At 42.1% G+C, this 19,660-nt stretch overlaps 1 protein-coding gene and 1 long non-coding RNA gene across 3 annotated transcripts; one reads left to right on the top strand and one right to left on the bottom strand.

The window, feature by feature from the left end:
- Positions 1–1,760: 1,760 nt before the first annotated feature.
- Positions 1,761–18,250, bottom strand: LOC133472556 (gastrula zinc finger protein XlCGF57.1-like). 2 transcript variants are annotated; one of them, XM_061763566.1, is made up of 4 exons: positions 17,946–18,238; positions 17,372–17,528; positions 10,177–10,479; positions 1,761–2,013 (listed from the first exon to the last, which is right to left on the bottom strand). In XM_061763566.1, the coding sequence occupies exons 2-4, from the start codon at positions 17,496–17,498 to the stop codon at positions 1,841–1,843; spliced, it is 603 nt and encodes a 200-aa protein (XP_061619550.1). In that variant the 5' UTR covers positions 17,499–17,528; positions 17,946–18,238; the 3' UTR covers positions 1,761–1,840. The 2 variants fall into 2 exon arrangements, with proteins under 2 accessions (XP_061619550.1, XP_061619549.1); XM_061763565.1 differs by lacking the exon at positions 1,761–2,013 and having other exon boundaries at positions 5,066–10,479; positions 17,946–18,250.
- On the top strand, positions 14,508–15,633 carry LOC133472602 (uncharacterized). The gene is made up of 3 exons (XR_009786774.1): positions 14,508–14,862; positions 15,295–15,351; positions 15,432–15,633. It is a non-coding gene; the product is annotated as an uncharacterized LOC133472602 (long non-coding RNA).
- Positions 18,251–19,660: the final 1,410 nt, after the last annotated feature.

The raw sequence follows: 19,660 nt of genomic DNA, 5'->3' as shown, positions 1-19,660 counted from the left end.
GCATTATGTAAATATGTAACTATCTCACATTGCACATATTTGTCCATGCTTTTAATTTGCTTTGTTTGACTCATTTTAATAAGCTCCTCTTTGAATAGTTTCGATTTCCAATGTATTGACAGTTTATTTTTTCTTGACCGTTTTGTGTTTTCGATCCGTGCTTACTACCGAACTGGGCGTCTAGAGCATCGGAATGGTGAGACGCAGTTGTTCCGACCCAGTGGATGAACAATTTTAACGTATCCGAGGACACTTTTGATGATCTCTGCGGAGCACCATCCTTCCGGGTGCACCCAGGGAGAGGCTAATTCCACGCCCAGAGAATTAAACCTTGATAAACTGAGATCCGGGGTTTTTTCGGGGGCTTTTTCGTCGTTCTGGCAATGTAAGCAGCTGTTATGACACTAAGGCTTGTTCAATAAATCGAATTAGCCCAGACGCCAAGTGTCTCGAAGTCTTCATTCATCCCATGTCCGACGGACGTCGGCGTTCTCCTGGGGGACCTCCGACTCGGAACCACAGGCGAAAAAATCCACCACAACTGCCATATGAGCAAAGTGAAGTCTATGGTCTTAACGTGTGTTGCATCATCTGTGTGAACTGAATGGGGATGACTTCCCAATTCAATGGGGAAGCCTCCATGTTTTATAAATCTCCAAAAATCTTGCCCCCACCCCTTTTACATTTATATGAATAAAAATCTAAATGATATTAGTCACAGTATTGGATGTTTACAATGTTATAATGAATGTAACGTCACACAGTGCCCGTATATAAACAGTAACACTGTTCAAAATGGAGAGTATTTCCTAAACAAGTGAGAAAGAAGTGAACCAACCTGCTCTGTGAAGCACAATGAGAGGTTGCAGAATGAAAACAGCATCCAGTTGTTGAGGTTGTGGCTCGTTCTCCACTTTTGGTTCCCAAAGTTCCCTCTTCATACTCTGCTGTCCTTGCAGACATTTTCACAACAGTTTCCACGAGCGGAAACAGAATGCACATTCATTCAAGAGCTGCTGTCGACTACTACTCACGCCAGGCACTCCACACACAGACTGCCTGACTTGATTCCACGTTCAAGCTTAAATGTCCCTTTGCGCTTTCATCTGAAATGCTCCTTTGTTCTTTTGGTCTTTCATCTTTGCCGATGTCACGAATGCCAATCATCAAGCATGAACAACTCAACATCAAAGGACAACCATAATCTCAATGTTGCAATAATAAAAAAGTTCCAGAACCCATTCCGCATTATATTTACGTTTCAATCGGATCAAAAGAATTGCCACAAATATGGAAAATGGTAATGGTCCCACCCATCCACAAATGTGGGGATAGGGGCACAGCCAGCAACTACAGGCCCATTGCCATCCTTCCACTCTTCTTCAAAGTGCTTGAAAATATTATTCCTGAGCAACTAGTTAACCTGCCATAATAACTATTTTAAAAATTAACTCGTTAATTTGTCTCACCCTATCTACCTCCTTGTATTTTATATACCTTCTAACTCAGTTATGTATCTGGTTTATTCAGTTTTTGGCACAAGTCAAATAAATGAATTCTACTGTATTCTAAGTCAAATTTCTGCTCCCAACACAAAGCAAAACAAATCAACCTGCTGACTAGCACTGCAGTTTTTAATTCTAAATTTCACCCTGACAACTTTGGTTGTGTTCGTCTTTTGCGCTAGTGGTGTTAACGTGAAACATTATGACAATCGTGAAATCATTTAATAAAGCTGGGGGGGGGGGGGGGGGGGGGGGGGCCGTCAGGTCTTTTTTTCAGCACGTGACGGCCGGCTCCATCTTCACCGCCGGAACGCTGGCCGTCCGGCTGCCCTCGGTCAGAGACTGGCACGAGAGCTGCTTGCCAAGTGGCGGTGTTGCCCGCTCAGCCCACCGGGCGACATCCGGCCACAGCCCCAGATCTTCATCCACGTCTCCTGGTGTTGAGAGCAGGTCCATCTCCTGGTGTCAGGGTTAGGTGCAGGTAGAGGAACAGGGTTGAATGCCTTGTCTGAGGCGATGGAAGAAAAAAGGAGAAACCGGAAACAATCAACAGCAGCACAACATTTGTTTCAGATGGCATCTTGGAATGGTAATTGGAAGCAGCATACCTTACACTGTCACATTTAAAGTGGAAATGAACACACAAATATAATATCCATCCATCCATCCATCCATCCATTTTCTGAGCCGCTTCGAGTGCTGGAGCCTAACCCAGCTATCAACGGGGAGGAGGGGTACACCCTGAACTGGTTGCCAGCCAATCGCAGGGCACATAGAAACAAACAACCGTCCGCACTCACATTCACACCTACGGGCAATTTAGAGTTGTCAATTAACCTAGCATGCATGTTTTTAGGATGTGGGAGGAAACCGGAGTGCCCGGAGAAAACCCATGCAGGCACGGGGAGGACATGCAAACTCCACACAGGTGGGGCTGGGGATTGAACCCCGCTCCTCAGAACTGTGAGGCAGACGCTCTAACCAGTCATCCACCGTGCCGCCAAATATAATATCCATGTTAAAAAAAAAAGTTGTATATTGGCCTTTGGTTCAAAATTAAACGAAAAAAAAATACGTCCAAAAATATGTACACTGTCAGTCTAAAGCCTCTCTGTCTTGCTTCCCCTTCACTGACAGAACTATTCATGGTGTCCGCGCAGAAGACTGGGATTCGATTTCCGGTTTCTGTAATGGCAGATTTATTTAGGAAGACAAAAACAGGCCTTCTTCACACCAGTTTTGAACCAGAAACCTTTCACATGTGAGGTGCTTATGATCACCACGAAACTACAGTCACTTCCAGCCCACTTGAGATTTACAAGGTGACCAACAAACCACATACAACAGCTCCCTAACAAGCAAGAGAGACGAAAAACTACCTGTTTCCACCCAGTCTTGAACCATTGACCGTTTGCTTGTTAGGTGAACGTGATAACCACTACACTATGAAAACTGTTGCAGCAGGTGTCCCCAAGAGCGGACATGGGGTCATTGACCGACCGGCCCACCATTTTCAAATGATAAGTCATGATAAATGCACACAATACTAAAAAAATTGTAAATCACGGAAATATTTGTGTAAATAATTTTGAGACAAATCTTTTCCCTTTGTTTTTCATGTCAGATTAAAAAAAAAATAATAAAAAAGTTTGCTTCCATCCATGGACCTTTTGCATATGACGGGAACTACACAACGGAAACTGCTACTTACACAGGACGCTACAGCGACTTGTCGCTGTGTATCACTTGTGGGTTACATCGCACTTGTGGGTTACTTTGGTTACATCGCGGGTGGTCATCGCGCATGCAGCCTACCAGAGAAGAGGAGGGGAGGGGCCTTACCTGTTGGAGGCGTATACAACTGAAGAACAACCACACATCCTCATTATAGTGATGGGCACGGCAGTTCTTTTCAGTGTACTGAATCATTCAAAGCAGTTCTTTAAAAAGAGTCATTCACCGAATCGTTCAGTTCTTTTTCACAGAATCATTCAAGTGCTTCCTCATTCCGTTAATGATCCATCCCTGAGGTTCACGTTCACTCAACACGTTCACCGAAGGACGATGCGTTGTTGTCACGTAAACTAGGAAAGGCGGAGAGATTTAAAAAAAAAAAAAAAAAACAACAACAACAAAACCTTCAGCTAAATTATCACCTAGCTATTGCTCTCTCAGCAAGCTCTTGAACAGCCAGCTTCAGTTGTGACTCGTGAACATGTGTGCAGCGAGCCGGGCTTCCTGCTCACTCACCTTACTGTCATTGCCATCTGATTAGTGGAAAGCGTCTTTGAGTGTCTTGAGAAGCGCTATAAGTTCCATGTATTATTTGGATAGGATCCGGATAGGTTTTGTTCTATGCGATTTTTGAACAATGACAAGCCGGAAACAACACAATCCAAAATGAAAAAGAACGAGGATTTTTGTGTAAGGAGTAGAAAGTACACATATTTGCCTGAAAATGTAAGGAGTCGAGGTAATAAAGTAAGCTGAAAAATAAATATTCCAGTGAAATATAGAGACCCAAAATTGGCACTGAAGTAATGTGGAGGCCGCCCAAGAGCCAAAGTCAGCCAAGTACATCGCTACCTTGACGTACCAGTGCCCCAGCTGAGCAGTTTTCGCACTTAGGCCTTGTCGCTTGGGTCATTTCTTGCTTTGTGTTGTTAGCATTTTGGTTTTGGAGGGTTTTGAATGGATTAAAGGCATTTTAATTATTTTCAATGGGGAAAATGAATTTGATTTCCCAACAAATTGAGTTACTGTCACTGTCTGTAGCGTTTTATCATGGATCACATACTGTATACACTTTACAGTTTACCAAAAAGTAAATGCTTCTTTACAGTCTAGTTCAATCAATCATTCATTTTTTTTGTACATGGACATCACTAAATTATTGGAAAACAAGGCATGCATTACTTTGTGTATTTGGGCACCAGTGGTAATTCTTAACATTTGTCCACAAGAGGCTTTTAGTTAAAGACAGACAACATGAAGATAAATGTGGTAGATAAAATGCACAAATATAGATTTTTGTAAATTGGTATTATAGTCATTACTTTTGGTATTAAACATTGACATTTTCAATGAAAGCTTCTTAATCACCGCGATTCTCACCAGCACACTTGTGTAAATAGCCCAATTGTTAGTAGAGAATCTTTGACCACAAACCGGCAAAAGCCTTCTCTCCAGTGTGTCTTCACGTGTCGTTTACTCTCACAAGCAAAAGTTTTCCCACACTGAGAAGATTTCCATCGTTTGTTGTCAGTGTGCCATGTCATATCACCGTCAGACTTTTTATCCTCATCATCATCACCTTCATCAGAGTGAGGAGAGTGTGACGTCATGTCGTCACTATCTGATAGTGGAGCTAAGAGGCCATCTGCTTGTGATCCTCCACAGTGCCCTAATTTGCAGTTTTTCCACTTAGGCCTTGTTGCTTCGGCAATTTTTTGCTTTAAGATGCGAGCATTTTGTTTTTGGAGGGTTTCCAATGGATAAAGACATTTCAATTCTTTTTAATGGGGAAAATGGATTTGATAGACAAGTAAATGGAGTCACCCTCACTGTTTTAAGCAGTGTACTTTATTAAGGATCACATATACACTTTACAGTTTAGCACCAAAAGTCAAAGTTTTTTTTACAGTCTATTACAATCAATCATTTACTTATTTGATGTTGACATCACTAAAACATTTGACAAAATGCATGCATTGCTCAAAGGAAGTATGGGTCTTCATGGTCCATATTTCACTAACAAGGTAATTTCATGTATTTATTTTGCTCTAGAAAATTAAACTGGCAGTCATTTCCAATAATATCAAAACGTTTTGAAGCAATTGGTAAATAATTCCCTTTTGAACGCCCCCTTTTTCATTGCCATAATCGAAAATTGAAAAGCACTGGCATAGCTGTTGTGGGAAAAGCAAATGTACTATACTATAAAGTGGCAGTTATTAGACATATTTTATATAAACATAGCTGTCAGCTGGAATCCCGCCACCTTCAAAATTCTTTTCAGGAAATATATATATCCATCCATCCATTTTCTGAGCCGCTTCTCCTCACTAGGGTCGCGGGCGTGCTGGAGCCTATCCCAGCTGTCATCGGGCAGGAGGCGGGGTACACCCTGAACTGGTTGCCAGCCAATCACAGGGCACATCGAAACAAACAACCATTCGCACTCACAGTCATCCCTACGGGCAATTTAGAGTCTCCAATTAATGCATGTTTTTGGGATGTGGGAGGAAACCGGAGTGCCCGGAGAAAACCCACGCAGGCACGGGGAGAACATGCAAACTCCACACAGGCGGGGACGGGGATTGAACCCCGCACCTCAGAACTGTGAGGCTGACGCTCTAACCAGTCGTCCACCGTGCCGCCGAAATATATATATATATTTTTAAATACAGCTTGCTTGAGTTTTCAAACACCGCTATGTTCAAGTTCGTATTATATCTTACATTGCGGACAACTCTACTCATGGCATCTTAAACCTCTGAAAATATTACAACAATCTGTCATGGTCTGTGTTTTGGTTTGGGTTGTGTTTAGTTTTGTTCAATGTTTTCCTGTGTTCCATGTTTGTCGTGTGCTCATTAGGTTGTTGTGTCCACCTGTTCTCGTCTACTTTGTGTCGACCAATCAGCTCTCTCTAGCCACTCGTCTTGTCCAGGTGTTCCTCGTTGTCTCGTCAATTTGTTTGTATTTAGTTCCCTGGTTTCTTTCAGTTCTCGTCGGTTCTTTGTCGTTGTCACATGTCTTGCCATGTCATTGTCGCTCAGGTATTTCACCAGTCATGTCTTGTTTCTTGTTTTGGGTTCACTCAAGTGTTTCTTTGTTACTTTGTGTTTAGATTTTGGACTTTGTTAATTTAGCATTTAGACTTTTTCATGATTTTTGTTTTCCTTTGTTTTTGGAATTAAATATTATTTTGAGATTCCCGCACTCCTGCCTTGCCTCCCTGCAATTGGGTCCACCATGTTCTTGCCTTGCGTTCCTCGCCTTCGCCCTAACCATGTACGTCACACAATCAGCCCAATATTTTAGTTTTTATGGATCAGATAAGCTTAAATCAGATCAGCCACAGTTTCGGGACAGGAGACCTTCGTTATGGGTCGTCCGATGTTACGACAGCCAACCGAAGTCCACATCTGTCACACGATTTCGTCTACAGAAACGCCTTTGTGATCTATACATACATTTGATCTATACATACATACATATACTATACATTAGTGTTGCAATGAATTCAAAATTGAGCTGATTTGTTAGGAAATAAATCTGCAACAATTATTTCATGTGGGATGACGTGGCTGTCGTCTTTCCTCAAGGAGGCATTTCAACAGTCCATCCATCCATTTTCTGTACCGCTTATCCTCACTAGGGTCATGGACGGGCTGGAGACTATCCACGCTATCTTCGGGCGAGAGGCGGCGCACCCAATCGCAGGGCACATATAAACAAATAACCATTCACAGTCACACCTACGGGCAGTTTAGAGTCTTCAACCTACCATGGATGTTTTTGTGAGGAAACCGTTGTACCCGGAGAAAACCCATACAGGCACGGGGAAAACATCCAAACTCCACACAGGCGGGACCGGGATTTAAACCCGGTCCTCAGAACTCTGAGGCAGATGTGCTAACCACAGTCGTCCACCGTGTGGCCCCATTTTACACACTTTTCACTCATTGTATAAAAAAATACACCCAGGATTTCAATAGGGGCAAAAATTACACCATGGAAAGCAGAAGTTCAATAAGGAAATGTAATTGGCTCCTGCTTGTTATGTGTCAGGCTGTGACAGGCTGAAGTGTCCAAAATGTGGGTGGGCCAAAATATGGTTGAAAATTAGGGTTGTGAGTGTGACCGAATATCTGTTCAAGTCGAGAGATATGGCTGTATCGGTAGCAGACTCCGTTATCGATACAAAATCGGGCAGTAATTAGATACGTACGTTGGAGGGCTGCGTAGCCGATATCGCAAGGCGAGGATTTGGTAGCCTGAAGATTTATGGTTTTCATCTCATAAAACAAGTGCGAGAGGTCTCGCAATGTGCTCTGGAGGTAATGTTATGTTTACAACCAAACACAGCAGTGCTGGATACTAGCGACACTACTATCTTAACTACATTTTTCCGTAGCGTCACTATTACAATATCAAATAGTTTTTCAGTAGTTAAGCTACTTCCGTAGTCATGGCAATAGCAAAGTAGTGTTCCCCCCAGGAGTTGTAAACATAGAATGCAACGTCACGTTATGTACCTTATCTCAAGTCGGCAGTCGACAACGGAGCCGGTGGCGAAATGTGCGACACAGATTGCAAACATGCAGACAATATGGCAAAGCGAGGTACAACTCGGCAATTTCCTTGGGCTGTAACTCAGCAAACTAATGCTTCTTCTCAAGTTGGTACTGTGTGACCCTAAAAAGAAACCACACAGCCAGGTACGTCCGAAACTGAGACAACAATCGCCAGTTGAACTAAGCCTGTAATCACGACTTAAATACTCAAGGCTCTTTAAATATTGCTTGTGCAGACTTTGTGGAGAGAAAATCTTCAAAATTAATTGTTGTGGTCTATTTAAATAATTACATATTTAAATAAAATAATATATCTTTTTTTTTTTACAGTGCCATAAAGCAACAATGCTCAGGGTTAAGTGGTCTTTTACTGTATATTTGAAAATAAGGTTAGGCAAATATTTTATAGAATTGGTATTAGAATTTTGAATGAGTACATTTGCAAATGTTAGCTATCACATTTTTTCTGCACCAATCCGCACCGAATCGAGAATTGTATCGCTCCCATACTGAATCGAATCGTATCGAATTATTCTGCCCGTAAAGATTGTTTTTTAATCGAATCACTACGTGTGCATCTCGATATGTATCGAATCGGCCTCGTGCCAGAGAATCCCAACCCCACTGAAAATCAAATATTTCATTAGTAAATGATACTAAAATTACTGCTGAGTTTATTTTGGAGGGCTTTTTTTTCCTGTAGACATCATTTATAAGTCCAGGACTATGGAATAAGTGTTCATGTTCACCTTTGGTAAATGTCAAATGGACTGCACTTATATAGCGCTTTATCTACACCATTACAGTGCCCAAAGCGCTCTACAAAGCCTCACATTCGCCCATTCACACACACATTCATAGACCACTGGGGCTGCTGGCGTGCAAGGCGCTGCCAGGCTCACTGGGAGCAAATTAGGGTTCAGTGTCTTGCCCAAGGACACTTCGACAAACGGACAGTCGGAGCCAGTGTTCAAACCGGCGAGCCTTTGGTCACTGGACGACCCGCTCAACTGAGCAACAGCCACCCGCTTTACCACCCCCTTTCACTTGTCCCTTTAATGTATTTTGGCACCAGCGTTCATTCTCAACACTCACGGAGCTTTTAGAAAATATATGGACAAGAAGATAGAAAGATAGATACAATAAAAGCTGCTATACAGAATAAAAGAATGTAGATTTTTGTCAGTCCGTAACATAAGAATTACTTTTATATTAAACATTTACATTTGCATGAAAATCTTCTTGATCACTGCTTTTCTCACCAGCACACTTGTGTGTCTTAACTTGATACTTATAATAGAATCTTCGGCCACAAACTGAGCAGGAAAAAGGTTTCTCACCAGTGTGGGTTCTTGTGTGAATTTTTAAGGTTCTGTTCTCAGAGAAGGTTTGACTACAAACTGAGCAGGAAAAAGGTTTCTCACCTGTGTGGGTTATTGTGTGTATTTTTAAGTTTGCCTTCACAGAGAATCTTTGACCACAAACTGAGCAGGAAAAAGGTTTCTCACCAGTGTGTGTTCTTGTGTGTACTTTTAAGCTTTCCTTTACGGAGAATCTTTGACCACAAACTGAGCAGGAAAAAGGTTTTTCACCAGTGTGGGTTATTGTGTGAATTTTTAAGGTTCTGTTCTCAGAGAAAGTTTGACTACAAACTGAGCAGGAAAAAGGTTTCTCACCAGTGTGTGTTCTTGTGTGTATTTTTAAGTTTCCCTTCACAGAGAATCTTTGACCACAAACTGAGCACGAAAATGGTTTCTCACCAGTGTGTGTTCTTGTGTGTATTTTTAAGCTTTCCTTCACGGAGAATCTTTGACCACAAACTGAGCAGGAAAATGGTTTCTCACCAGTGTGGGTTCTTGTGTGTATTTTTAAATCACCCTTCTGATTGAATCTTTTACCACAAACTGAGCAGGAAAATGGTTTCTCACCAGTGTGGGTTCTTGTGTGTATTTTTATATCTCCCTTCTGATTGAATCTTTTACCACACACTGAGCAGGAAAAAGGTTTCTCACCAGTGTGGATTCTTGTGTGGATTTTTAAGTGTGCCTTCTGAGTGAATCTTTGACTACAAACTGAGCAGGAAAAAGGTTTCTCACCAGTGTGTGTTCTTGTGTGTATTTTTAAGTTTCCCTTTGCAGAGAATCTTTGACCACAAACTGAGCAGGAAAAAGGTTTCTCACCAGTGTGGGTTCTTGTGTGTGTTTTTAAGTTTCCCTTGACAGAGAATCTTTGACCACAAACTGAGCAGGAATTTTTTTTCTTTCCTGTGTGTATTTTCATGTGTTGTTTGAAATTGGTCTCAGAAGCAAAAGTTTTCCTACACTGAGAACATTTCCAGCATTTGTTGGCAGTGTGACATGTCATATCACCTTCCGACTGTTCATCAACATCATCATCGTCTGTTTGTGAACCTCCACAGTGGTCTCCATCACTTGAGCAGTTCCTGCTCGGAGGCTCCGCCCCTCGTCTCTCCTCACTTCGACCTTCATCTTCACTCTTCAAAGGGACACCAGTGGATGGAACCTTGATGATTTCCTCCTGCTCTTCCTCTTTAATGAGTAGGAACTCTTCCTCCTCCTCTTTGATGTGTTGAACCTCTTCATCCTCCTCTTCCGCTTTGATGTGAGGGGACACTGACTGCTGCCGCTCAGGATGAAGATTTTCACTGACGTCTGCATGACAGAAGAAGACATACACACATAGGTCAAATCTCATTTGCTTACAATATTTAACTGCAACTGCACATTGTAGTAGAAGAAATGGGCTGTTATTATTACTAAGTAACTCACAATTGCGGCAGATAGCCACTGATAGAATGACTTACCTAGTGTGGGAGGACCAACGTTCAGTATGGAAGAAAGTCCAAGTGGGCCTGGTTTTAGCCACGAGTAAAAAGGAGTTTACATGGTCCATAATTCACTTACAAATTGTCAATGTATTTTTTGCTCAATACAATTAAATTGTCAGTCATTTTCAACACCATCAATCAGTTTTGTCAATATTTAATTGCACTTGAAACGCCCCTTTTTCATCACAAAACTCGAGCTGTCTTGGTGTAACGTCAGTGGCAAAAGGGGAGACCAAATTCACTGCATAGCCAGTGTGGAAAAAGGAATTTACTAAAGTGGCAGTATTAACTTATATTTTATATAACGTCGCTGTCGGGCGGAATTTCCCCACCTCAAATTTGACCTTTTTTTTTTTTTTTGCTTGAGTTTCCAAACATCGCTTTGTTCACGTTATTATACTTTACATTGCCATCATATACCATTGCACACTCAGGTGAACACAGCAGTACGCCAAAATTATGTTCAATCGTTAATTTAATATGCTGAAAAATCACAAATTTATAAGGCTGTTGTAGCAGCCTGGTTGAAATTAAGTTCCGGAATACTGATGGTCAAATGGCCTTTAATATCTATATCATTCCTATGACCACTGTAATAGCTTGTCTCCTTTCTCAACTGACACTAGAAACCTTTTAGTTCTTCGCGGCTTCACCATTACTCAAGAAAACAACTTTGTGTTCCATCATGAAAATAAAAACACATCCGGCCATACGACCTTCAAAATAAAAGCACTCAAACACATCGGAAAATCACAACAAATAATTACTTCGTTCCTTGCATCCATCCATCTATCCATTTTCTTTCACCGCTTATCCTCACTAGGGTCGCGGGTTGCCGGAGCCTATCCCAGCTATCTTCGGACGGGAGGCGGGGTACACCCTAAACCGGTCGCCAGGCACTCGCAGGGCACATAGAAACAAACAACCATTCACACTCACATACACACCTACGGGCAATTTAGAGTCTTCAATCAACTTACCATGCATGTTTTTGGGATGTGGGAAGAAACCGGATTGCCCGGAGAGAACCCACAAAGGCACAGCGAGAACATGCAAACTCCACACAGTCGGAGCCGGGATTTGAATCCCGGTCCTCAGAACTGTGAGGCAGAAGTGCTAACCAGTCGTCCACCGTGCCGGCCTCATTCCTTACCCTCCCACCAAATTATTTAGTTTTCTTTTGTACACAACTTGAATCAGAATCATCTTTATTTTCAAAGTATGTCAAAAACACACAAGGACTGTCTCCGGTAGTTGAAGCCGCTCTTGTACGACAACAGACAGTCAACTGACAGAGAATACTTTTGAGACAAAGACATTTAAAAAAGTCACTGAGCAATAAAAGGCTGGCAGTAATTTGGTAATGCCTTTACAATTTATTTATTTATTTACTTATTGACAATTGTGCAAAAAGGTGTAGAGTCCTCTAGCAATTAGAGCAGTTTGAAATGACGAACAGAATAGCAATGACCATTGTGCAAAGGACGCAGAGACTTTGAGAAACGTATGCAGTTTAAAGTGACTAGTAGTGCGATAATCTGGGACAATGTCAATTGTGCACATATTGCAGATGCTACTCAGGCACATGAGTGGCCAGTATGAGTTGAGATCACTCAATTTCAGTCCTTATACAGGTTTACTTAATCTCCTAGAGACTGGCGAATAATCCTGGAATCCAGCAGCCATTTGCTCTGATTTCATTGCAGGTGAAACCTTGACCTTGATGATTAACTCTTTTGTGGCAGTGTGCAACAGTCAGTTTTATGAGATGATCTGTTGATGATGATGAGATCTGTTGTTCCCCTCGATGTGCTGTCTGCATGGTTTTCATGAGTTGATACATTAAGGCACTGCTGGGGTGATTTGCTGTTGCACATTCTTTGCACCGTTTGCCACAAATGTGTGAAAGCATCTTGCGTCATTATTTATATAGCCCAGCACAACTTCCGAATCGGTCCAGTGTAGCGGATACGCCTCTGGCCCGGTTGTTACAGATGTTTGCCATGGTATCGTTTCAATATTGGTATGGAGGTACTCTAAGCTGGTACAGTATCAAAGTCAGAATTTTGGTACTGTGACACCACCAGACTGTGCATTTATGAGCTAAAATATCTGTGTGCATTTATGAGCTAAGATAATCTGATAGCCTTTACACATTGATGTTGGTTTTTGATGCAGTGCCGCCTGAGGGATCGAAGGTCACGGGCATTCAATGTTGGTTTTCGGCCTTGCCGCTTACATGCAATGATTTCTCCAGATTCTCTGAACCTTTTGATGATATTATGGACCGTAGATGATGAAATCCCTAAATTCCTTGCAATTGTATGTTGAGGAAGATTGTCCTTAAACTGTTCGACTATTTTCTCACACGCTTGTTCACAAAGAGATGACCCTCGCCCCATCTTCGCTTGTGAATGACTGAGCAACTCAGGGAAGCGCCTTTTATACCCCATCATGGCGCCCACCTGTTCCCAATTAGCCTGTTCACCTGTGGGATGTTCCAAACTGGTGTTTGATGAGCATTCCTCAACATTCTCAGTCTTTTTTGCAACCTGTCCAAGCTTTTTTGGAATCTGTTGCAGCCATAAAATTTTAAGTTAAATGATTATTTGCTCAAAAAGTTTATCAGTTTGAACATTAAATATCTTGTCTTTGTAGTGTATTAAATTAAATGTAGGTTGAACATGATTTGCAAATCATTGTATTCTGTTTAACACAATGTCCCAACTTCATTGGAATTGGGTTTGTATTTTATTTGATGTGAGACCAACTTAATGCAGGTTGACACAGAATGTGTTTGTCGACGGAGGCCAAACAAAGTGTCTAAGTCGAGTTCCTGCACTACATCCTCTGCAGATCCATCCATCCATTTTCTGTAGCACTTATCCTCACTAGGGTCACGGGCGTGCTGCAGCCTATCCCAGCTATCTTAGGGCGATAGGCAGGGTACAACCTGAACTGGTCGCCAGCGAATCGCAGAGCACATGGAAACAAACAACCATTCACACGTACGAGCAATTTAGAGCCTTCAATCAACGTACCACGCATGTTTTTGGGATGTGGGAGGAAACCGGAGTGCCCGGAGGAAACCCACGCAGGCGCTCGGAGAACACACAAACTCCACACAGGCGAGTCTGGGATTTGAACCTCAAACCTCAGAACTGTGAGACAGATGTGGTAACCAGTCGTCCACGATGCCACCCACTGTAGATATACTTTTTTCCAAATTTGCTCTGCATTGAAGGCTCGACAGACATCCATCACTATTTTACTGTACTAAAACATCATTCATCAAATATTGGTGTCCAGGTAAACTTGTCTCGATGCATTTCGAATCTTCTCAAGATAGTTTATCCTAGCTTAACTTGATAGCTGGAAACAAAGAGACATTTGGTCGCCAGACTATTACGTTTAATAACACATACAAAACTGGAGCACAGCATATATATTATACATATTCCATTTATAATAACTAAATGTTAGTACCCACTATTATTTGTTGCGCACACCAAAAATGGGTGAGACAGATGAAATGATAGAACCTTTTCATTGTACAAGTGGGTGTTTGCAATGAAATGTTGTTTAACTCATTCCCTGCCAATGCCGTCCAAAGCCGTAATTCAGAATCCATCTGTTCCCTGCCAATGCTGTCTAAAGACGTCAATGGCGTGTTTTTTTTTTTTAACAGGGATGAGCGGTGGAGGGTCTCGTGAAGTTTGTGTGTGTTCGACAAGGCTCTGGATAACTGCACTGAGGAATTGCACCCTGTAGAGGGCACCAATGCCTTGAGGTGAACGTGCCTCCCTCAGAGGAAGAAAAAGAAGGGGGTGGGGTAAAAGAGACAATGAGAAGACAGTGTATAGTGCAAAGATAATGGCGGAAAAGGGAGAAGACAAAATAAAAAAGCTTTCGGTACTACAAGTTTATTGCGCCAAGGCAAAACAAATATTCCTGCAACCGACAGGAATGAGGCCGTAGATCATGCAGGAGAATAAAGGATGACGCTCCGAGCCGATCACTTTGTTCCAAAGCTATCGCCCAAAATGCCTTGTCATACATATGGCGAGATGCTCTCGGGGCGCTTGGCAGCTGATTGTCTGTCGACCAGGATTTGAGTAAATGGGATCAGCAATCATCACATAGTGAACTCCCTCTGGATAGCAAGCCGAGCTTCATCCTGAGCTTCCTCCAATGAAGACCGACGAAGGTAACTCATTTGCAGCTTGCGTTAAATACATTTAGCGAACAAACAGGCTCCTTCAATCCTTGTTCCATAAAAACATAATTTAGTCCCACTAGTTGACATTACAGGCCTGACTTTGGTGCGGGCAGTGTGGGTTCAGTTCCCACTCAGTGACGGCGTGAACGTGAGTGCAAATGGTTGTCCGTGTCTATATTTGCCCTGCGACTGACTGGCGACCAGTTCAGGGTATTGTCCGCCTTTCGCCCGAAGTCAGCTGGGATAAGCCCCAGTGCCCCGCGATCCCAACCAGGATAAGCGGTGTTGAAAATGGATGGCTGGATGGATAGTTCACATTACAATGTAACATCTGTTGCCAGTACTGATTTGAATTTCCCAATTTCAGCTCATCCATCTTGGAGGAATTCAAGATTTATGTATTTTTTTTTAAACTTACAGGTTATCCATCCAGCAGACGTTCAACTCCCATTCCAGGACGCAGTACAGATAAAAAAGGTAATTGAAAGCTTTTTTTCTTCACGTCCCACAAGAGCAATTTCAACAATGTATTTTTATAGTCTGTTATATTTCTAAAGTGCAGAGGTTGTGCTTCGAGCAGAAGTAGGGACTGGTTTCAAGGACAATGACAACCACACAAGATCCCATTCACTCCCACCAAAGAATACAATCCAGATGGGGATAAAACTTTGCTAGATTTTAGGCGCAAGGTAAAAAAAACCCTGGACTATAGAGCAAACGGTAGAGGAGGAGAATTACGAGGGAGAAAGTGCATGTATGGGAGCCCCTTGTGTTCATGCATTTTTGTCTCATGTAAATTCTGTACAGTTATATTCTAAATAAATTATTTTTTCTGTACTTTCTCTGTGTTGTTTTATGTTCAGATGTGTGAGGTTTTCACGAAAGAAAAAAAATATTGGTGTCAAAGTCATTGTTCTGCTTTTTGTGTCTGCTTTCACAAAAAGGCTGTTTTCTTAGTTATTTTCCTCCAGAAAGAGATTTGACTGCTGATTACTAAAGAACGGTATAAGGTAGCAATGGACTTTTTTACTGATGAAAGAAGAGAGTCTGATCTTTCTTTTGGTGATTTTGGTGTTTACATCGTCATCGTACACAATAGTCTGTGGGGCTTGGGGGGAAATCAGTGAAATTGCTCGAAAATGCTTGACAGTCTAGAGCAGGGGTGGCCAACCCGCGGCTCGCGAGCCTCATGCGGCTCTTTAACTAGTTTCATGCGGCTCTTCAGGAGCTGTAACATGACATGCGTCAAAAATTCTTGGCTGGCGCTGTCATTCACTCCCCTACAGCTAGATGGCACACTGACCATGTAAGCCTGTTTGAGTGACGTCAAACGAGCGACGAGAGAATCTTTGGTGTGACATCATTTGTGTTGTAAACAATTTCCGACAAGTTACCTCTTGAAATGGCAGGGAAAAAAAGCACATCCAAACGAAAATATGAAGAAGAACACAGGACGTTTTTGCCAGAGTGGGAGAGTTTATATTTTTTTGTTAAACGTAATGGCAAGCCGATCTGCCTTATATGTCACGCAGCATTAGCGCATTTCAAAGCTTCAAATCTTCAGCTCACTCCACCCTAACATCGAACAGGAATTTCCAAAAGGGACTGAACTTCGCAAGAACAAGTTGGTCGCTTTGAAAAGCAAGGCAGAAAAGCAGGTGCAGTTTTTCAAAAAAATTACAAAACACTCAGAGACCGTAACGCTTGCATCATATCAGCTGGCTTGGAAGCCAGACTGTTTGAAAGCCCCGCTCGTCACAGATGAGGCTGCGGCTGAGTTGGAGATGATCGACCTTTGTGAGGAGGATCAACTGAAAACTGTTTTAAGGGAAGGGACCGTTGAGTTCTGGAAAAGTGTGCCAATTGAAAAATACCCCAACATCAAACGAGCTGCGCTTAAGATACTGTCCATGTTTGGGTCAACGTACGTCTGCGAGTCTGTGTTTTCTACCCTGAAACATGTGAAATCAAAGCATCGATCTCTTCTGACTGACACTCATTTGAAAGAATTGCTTAGAGTGGCAACAACAGAATACAAGCCAGATTTGAAGAGGATTGTTCAAGATAAGGAATGCCAGAAGTCTCACTAAGCAGCATAGTAAGAGAAAGATGTTATTGAAAATTATTCTTTTATTGTTTGTGGACTTGCTTGAACTGAGAGTTTGTGTGTGTGAGACACAATGTTAACTGTTGAAAATTACTGATATTATCATGTTGGTGTGGTTATTTTCATTAGATCTGGCTGAGCAGAGGTCTGTGTATGCGTGCATACATGATTAAAAGATGATGTTCATGTGTACCCGTGTATGTGGCTCTTTGCAGTAACACAGGAAAAAAAGTGGCTCTTAGTCTCTGACTAGTTGGCCACCCCTGGTCTAGAGGTTCCCTGCTCAGGAAACGGCTGGCAGCGAATGAGTTAAATGCTTCATCAAACGGAGCCTGTAAATAAACACAGGAATAGCAATAAAATTAGAATGCATGCAACAAGTGACCCAACCTGCTCTGCGTTGCACAGTTTGAGGTTGCAGATTGAACACAGCGTCCAGTAGTTGACGTTGTGGCTCCTTCTCCTCTTTTGGGCCCCAAAGTTCCTCCTCGTACTCTGCTGTCCTTCTTGCACACATTTTCACACGACGATCACAACACTTTCCGCTCTACGTTGGAGGGACGAGAAAAGCAAGTGCAAATCGAACATGCGAAACAATTAAAGATTAAGATTTGGACAATGTGGGTTAAACAGTACGATAGTTAAAATGGCAAAGCACCAAAGTCAACAAAAGGAAACGGTAAAAGGCAATTATGCACTGTAAGAGATAACAAATTTTTACTTCAGGAGAGACAATTTGTGATGAACCATTATAGACACTATTAAACAAAATGATTCAGAAATCAAATTAAGATAATAATAATAATGATGCAGAATATCATTGTTACAGAATATTATTTCAGTATCTCAGACAAACAAAGCTAGAACGTAATTGTTGGTGTTTTTAAACCTAATTTTAGTGTTAGTCTTAGATATTGAGGTCCCCACTGCTTACTCGTAGGTGGCGGAAAGAAGAACATTTTACCTTATGCTTGCTCTCTGCTTCGCGAAGTGTTGATCGCAAACGCGTCTCTTCGTGAGCAAGCTTAAATAAGCTAAGCTAGGCCGAGAAGCTTCAACGTGCACGAGACAACTCCAACCGGACACGAAGACTGCACCAATGATGTTTTAGTCCACTAAAGTAGTGATCAGGGGCGTCCCGCGTCGAGGATTCACAACATTCGGTCAAAACTCAGGAAGATTTGCTGAAGTACGATCGTCCCTCCTCCCGCAGAGCGAGAAGGGAAATTAGATTTATTACCCATGATCCTTTACGGCAGAACTATTTAAAGCGACAGGCCACAGACTCGAGCCAACTGAAGTCAAGCCAGCCGCCCCTTCAAAATAATAGGCCTACAGGGACGTCAATGCTTTGGATTTAAAATAATTATATTGATTAAGCCCTCTGCTATAACCCAACCGGTCCACTTCTGAGAGAAAGTAAACTATGCCAGGATTGGAACCAGCAAGGTTCATTCGAATCTTGAGAGGCATTAAAAATTATTGTTTATTTGAAATCTGCATCTGCGATTGGCTGGCGACCAGTTCAGGGTGTACCCCGCGCTAAAATAGCTGGGATAGGCTCCAGCAGCCCATGATCCTGGTGAGGATAAGCGGTAAAGAAAATGGATGGATGGATGAAATCTGCATCCATGACTGCAAGTATATCTTTTTCAAAAATTATTTAAAAAAATAATCCCATTAGTATTGCAAAACAATTCAAGATCTAGATCTGATTCACTAAAAGAGGTTTGATAAAGATCAAGTGGTGGGATCTCTTTTGTTGGAGACCTGGGGTGGTGTAGTGTCCCCCAGAACTGGACCGGTGTTGCGATATCTCATTAAAAATATTTAACAGATTTTTTCAGTCAGGGATAATGACAGCAAAATATGCACTTTTCAGAGATTTCTATTTTGAAATACAATATCAGATCATCAAACCTCTTTTCGTGGAGTCCTTGGTGGTCTGTCACACAGATCTGGACTTGTCTTGCGATACCAATGGGATTATGTTGGGGTGGCTTTGGCTCAGTAGGTAGAACAGGTTCGAATCCCTGCTACGACTGTCCGCATGTCGAAGTGTCCTTGGGCAAGACACTGAAACCTAAGTTGCTCCCAGTAGGCCTGGCAGTGCCTTGCATGGCAGCAGTCGCCCACTTGTTTATGAATGTGTGTGTGAATGTGAGGCTTTGTAAAGCGCTTTGGACACTGTGATGGCTTGACTGCTACTTTACGAGTGGAGGCTGGGTTGACCGCAGTAAAAAAATCACCTCACATAATAAATGCAAACAACATAAAAAAAAACCAACACATGTAAATCGCGGATATATTTGTGGATTTGAAAAACGTGTGTAAGTCAAGGATATAGTTGGTGATGTGAAAAACACGTAAATCAAGGATATATTTGTGTAAATAATTTAAAACAAATCTCTCACCGTAGTTTTTCATGTGAGATTAAAAAAAAAAAAAAAAAAAAAAACACGAGCCTTGCTCCCACTCGTGGGTCTTTCGTGTATGAAGAGAACGTGGTAAACACTACACGATGGAAATTGCTACTTAGTTTCGTACAGGGGCGGCCTTGAAGTCATTGACGGGCTCGCCCGCCATACGCACTAAGGGGCGCTACCAGACCTCAACACAAGTGTCACGTAAACCCATGAAAAAACTTCATTTGACGTTTTGGACAATCATGGAGTCATC

This window comes from Phyllopteryx taeniolatus, chromosome 23 (genome assembly GCF_024500385.1).
Source record: "Phyllopteryx taeniolatus isolate TA_2022b chromosome 23, UOR_Ptae_1.2, whole genome shotgun sequence".
In the NCBI taxonomy this organism is placed as follows: domain Eukaryota; kingdom Metazoa; phylum Chordata; class Actinopteri; order Syngnathiformes; family Syngnathidae; genus Phyllopteryx; species Phyllopteryx taeniolatus.
This window is presented reverse-complemented; position numbering and strand designations above follow the sequence as displayed.

Bases quoted from the DNA above. Each gene is read 5' to 3' on its own strand.
- LOC133472556 (XM_061763565.1), bottom strand. From the start codon at position 17,498: ATGTGTGCAAGAAGGACAGCAGAGTACGAGGAGGAACTTTGGGGCCCA. The intron at 10,480-17,371 runs GTTGGGTCACTT...TCTGTCATGCAG, and splicing joins AACTGTGCAACGCAGAGCAG to ACGTCAGTGAAAATCTTCAT.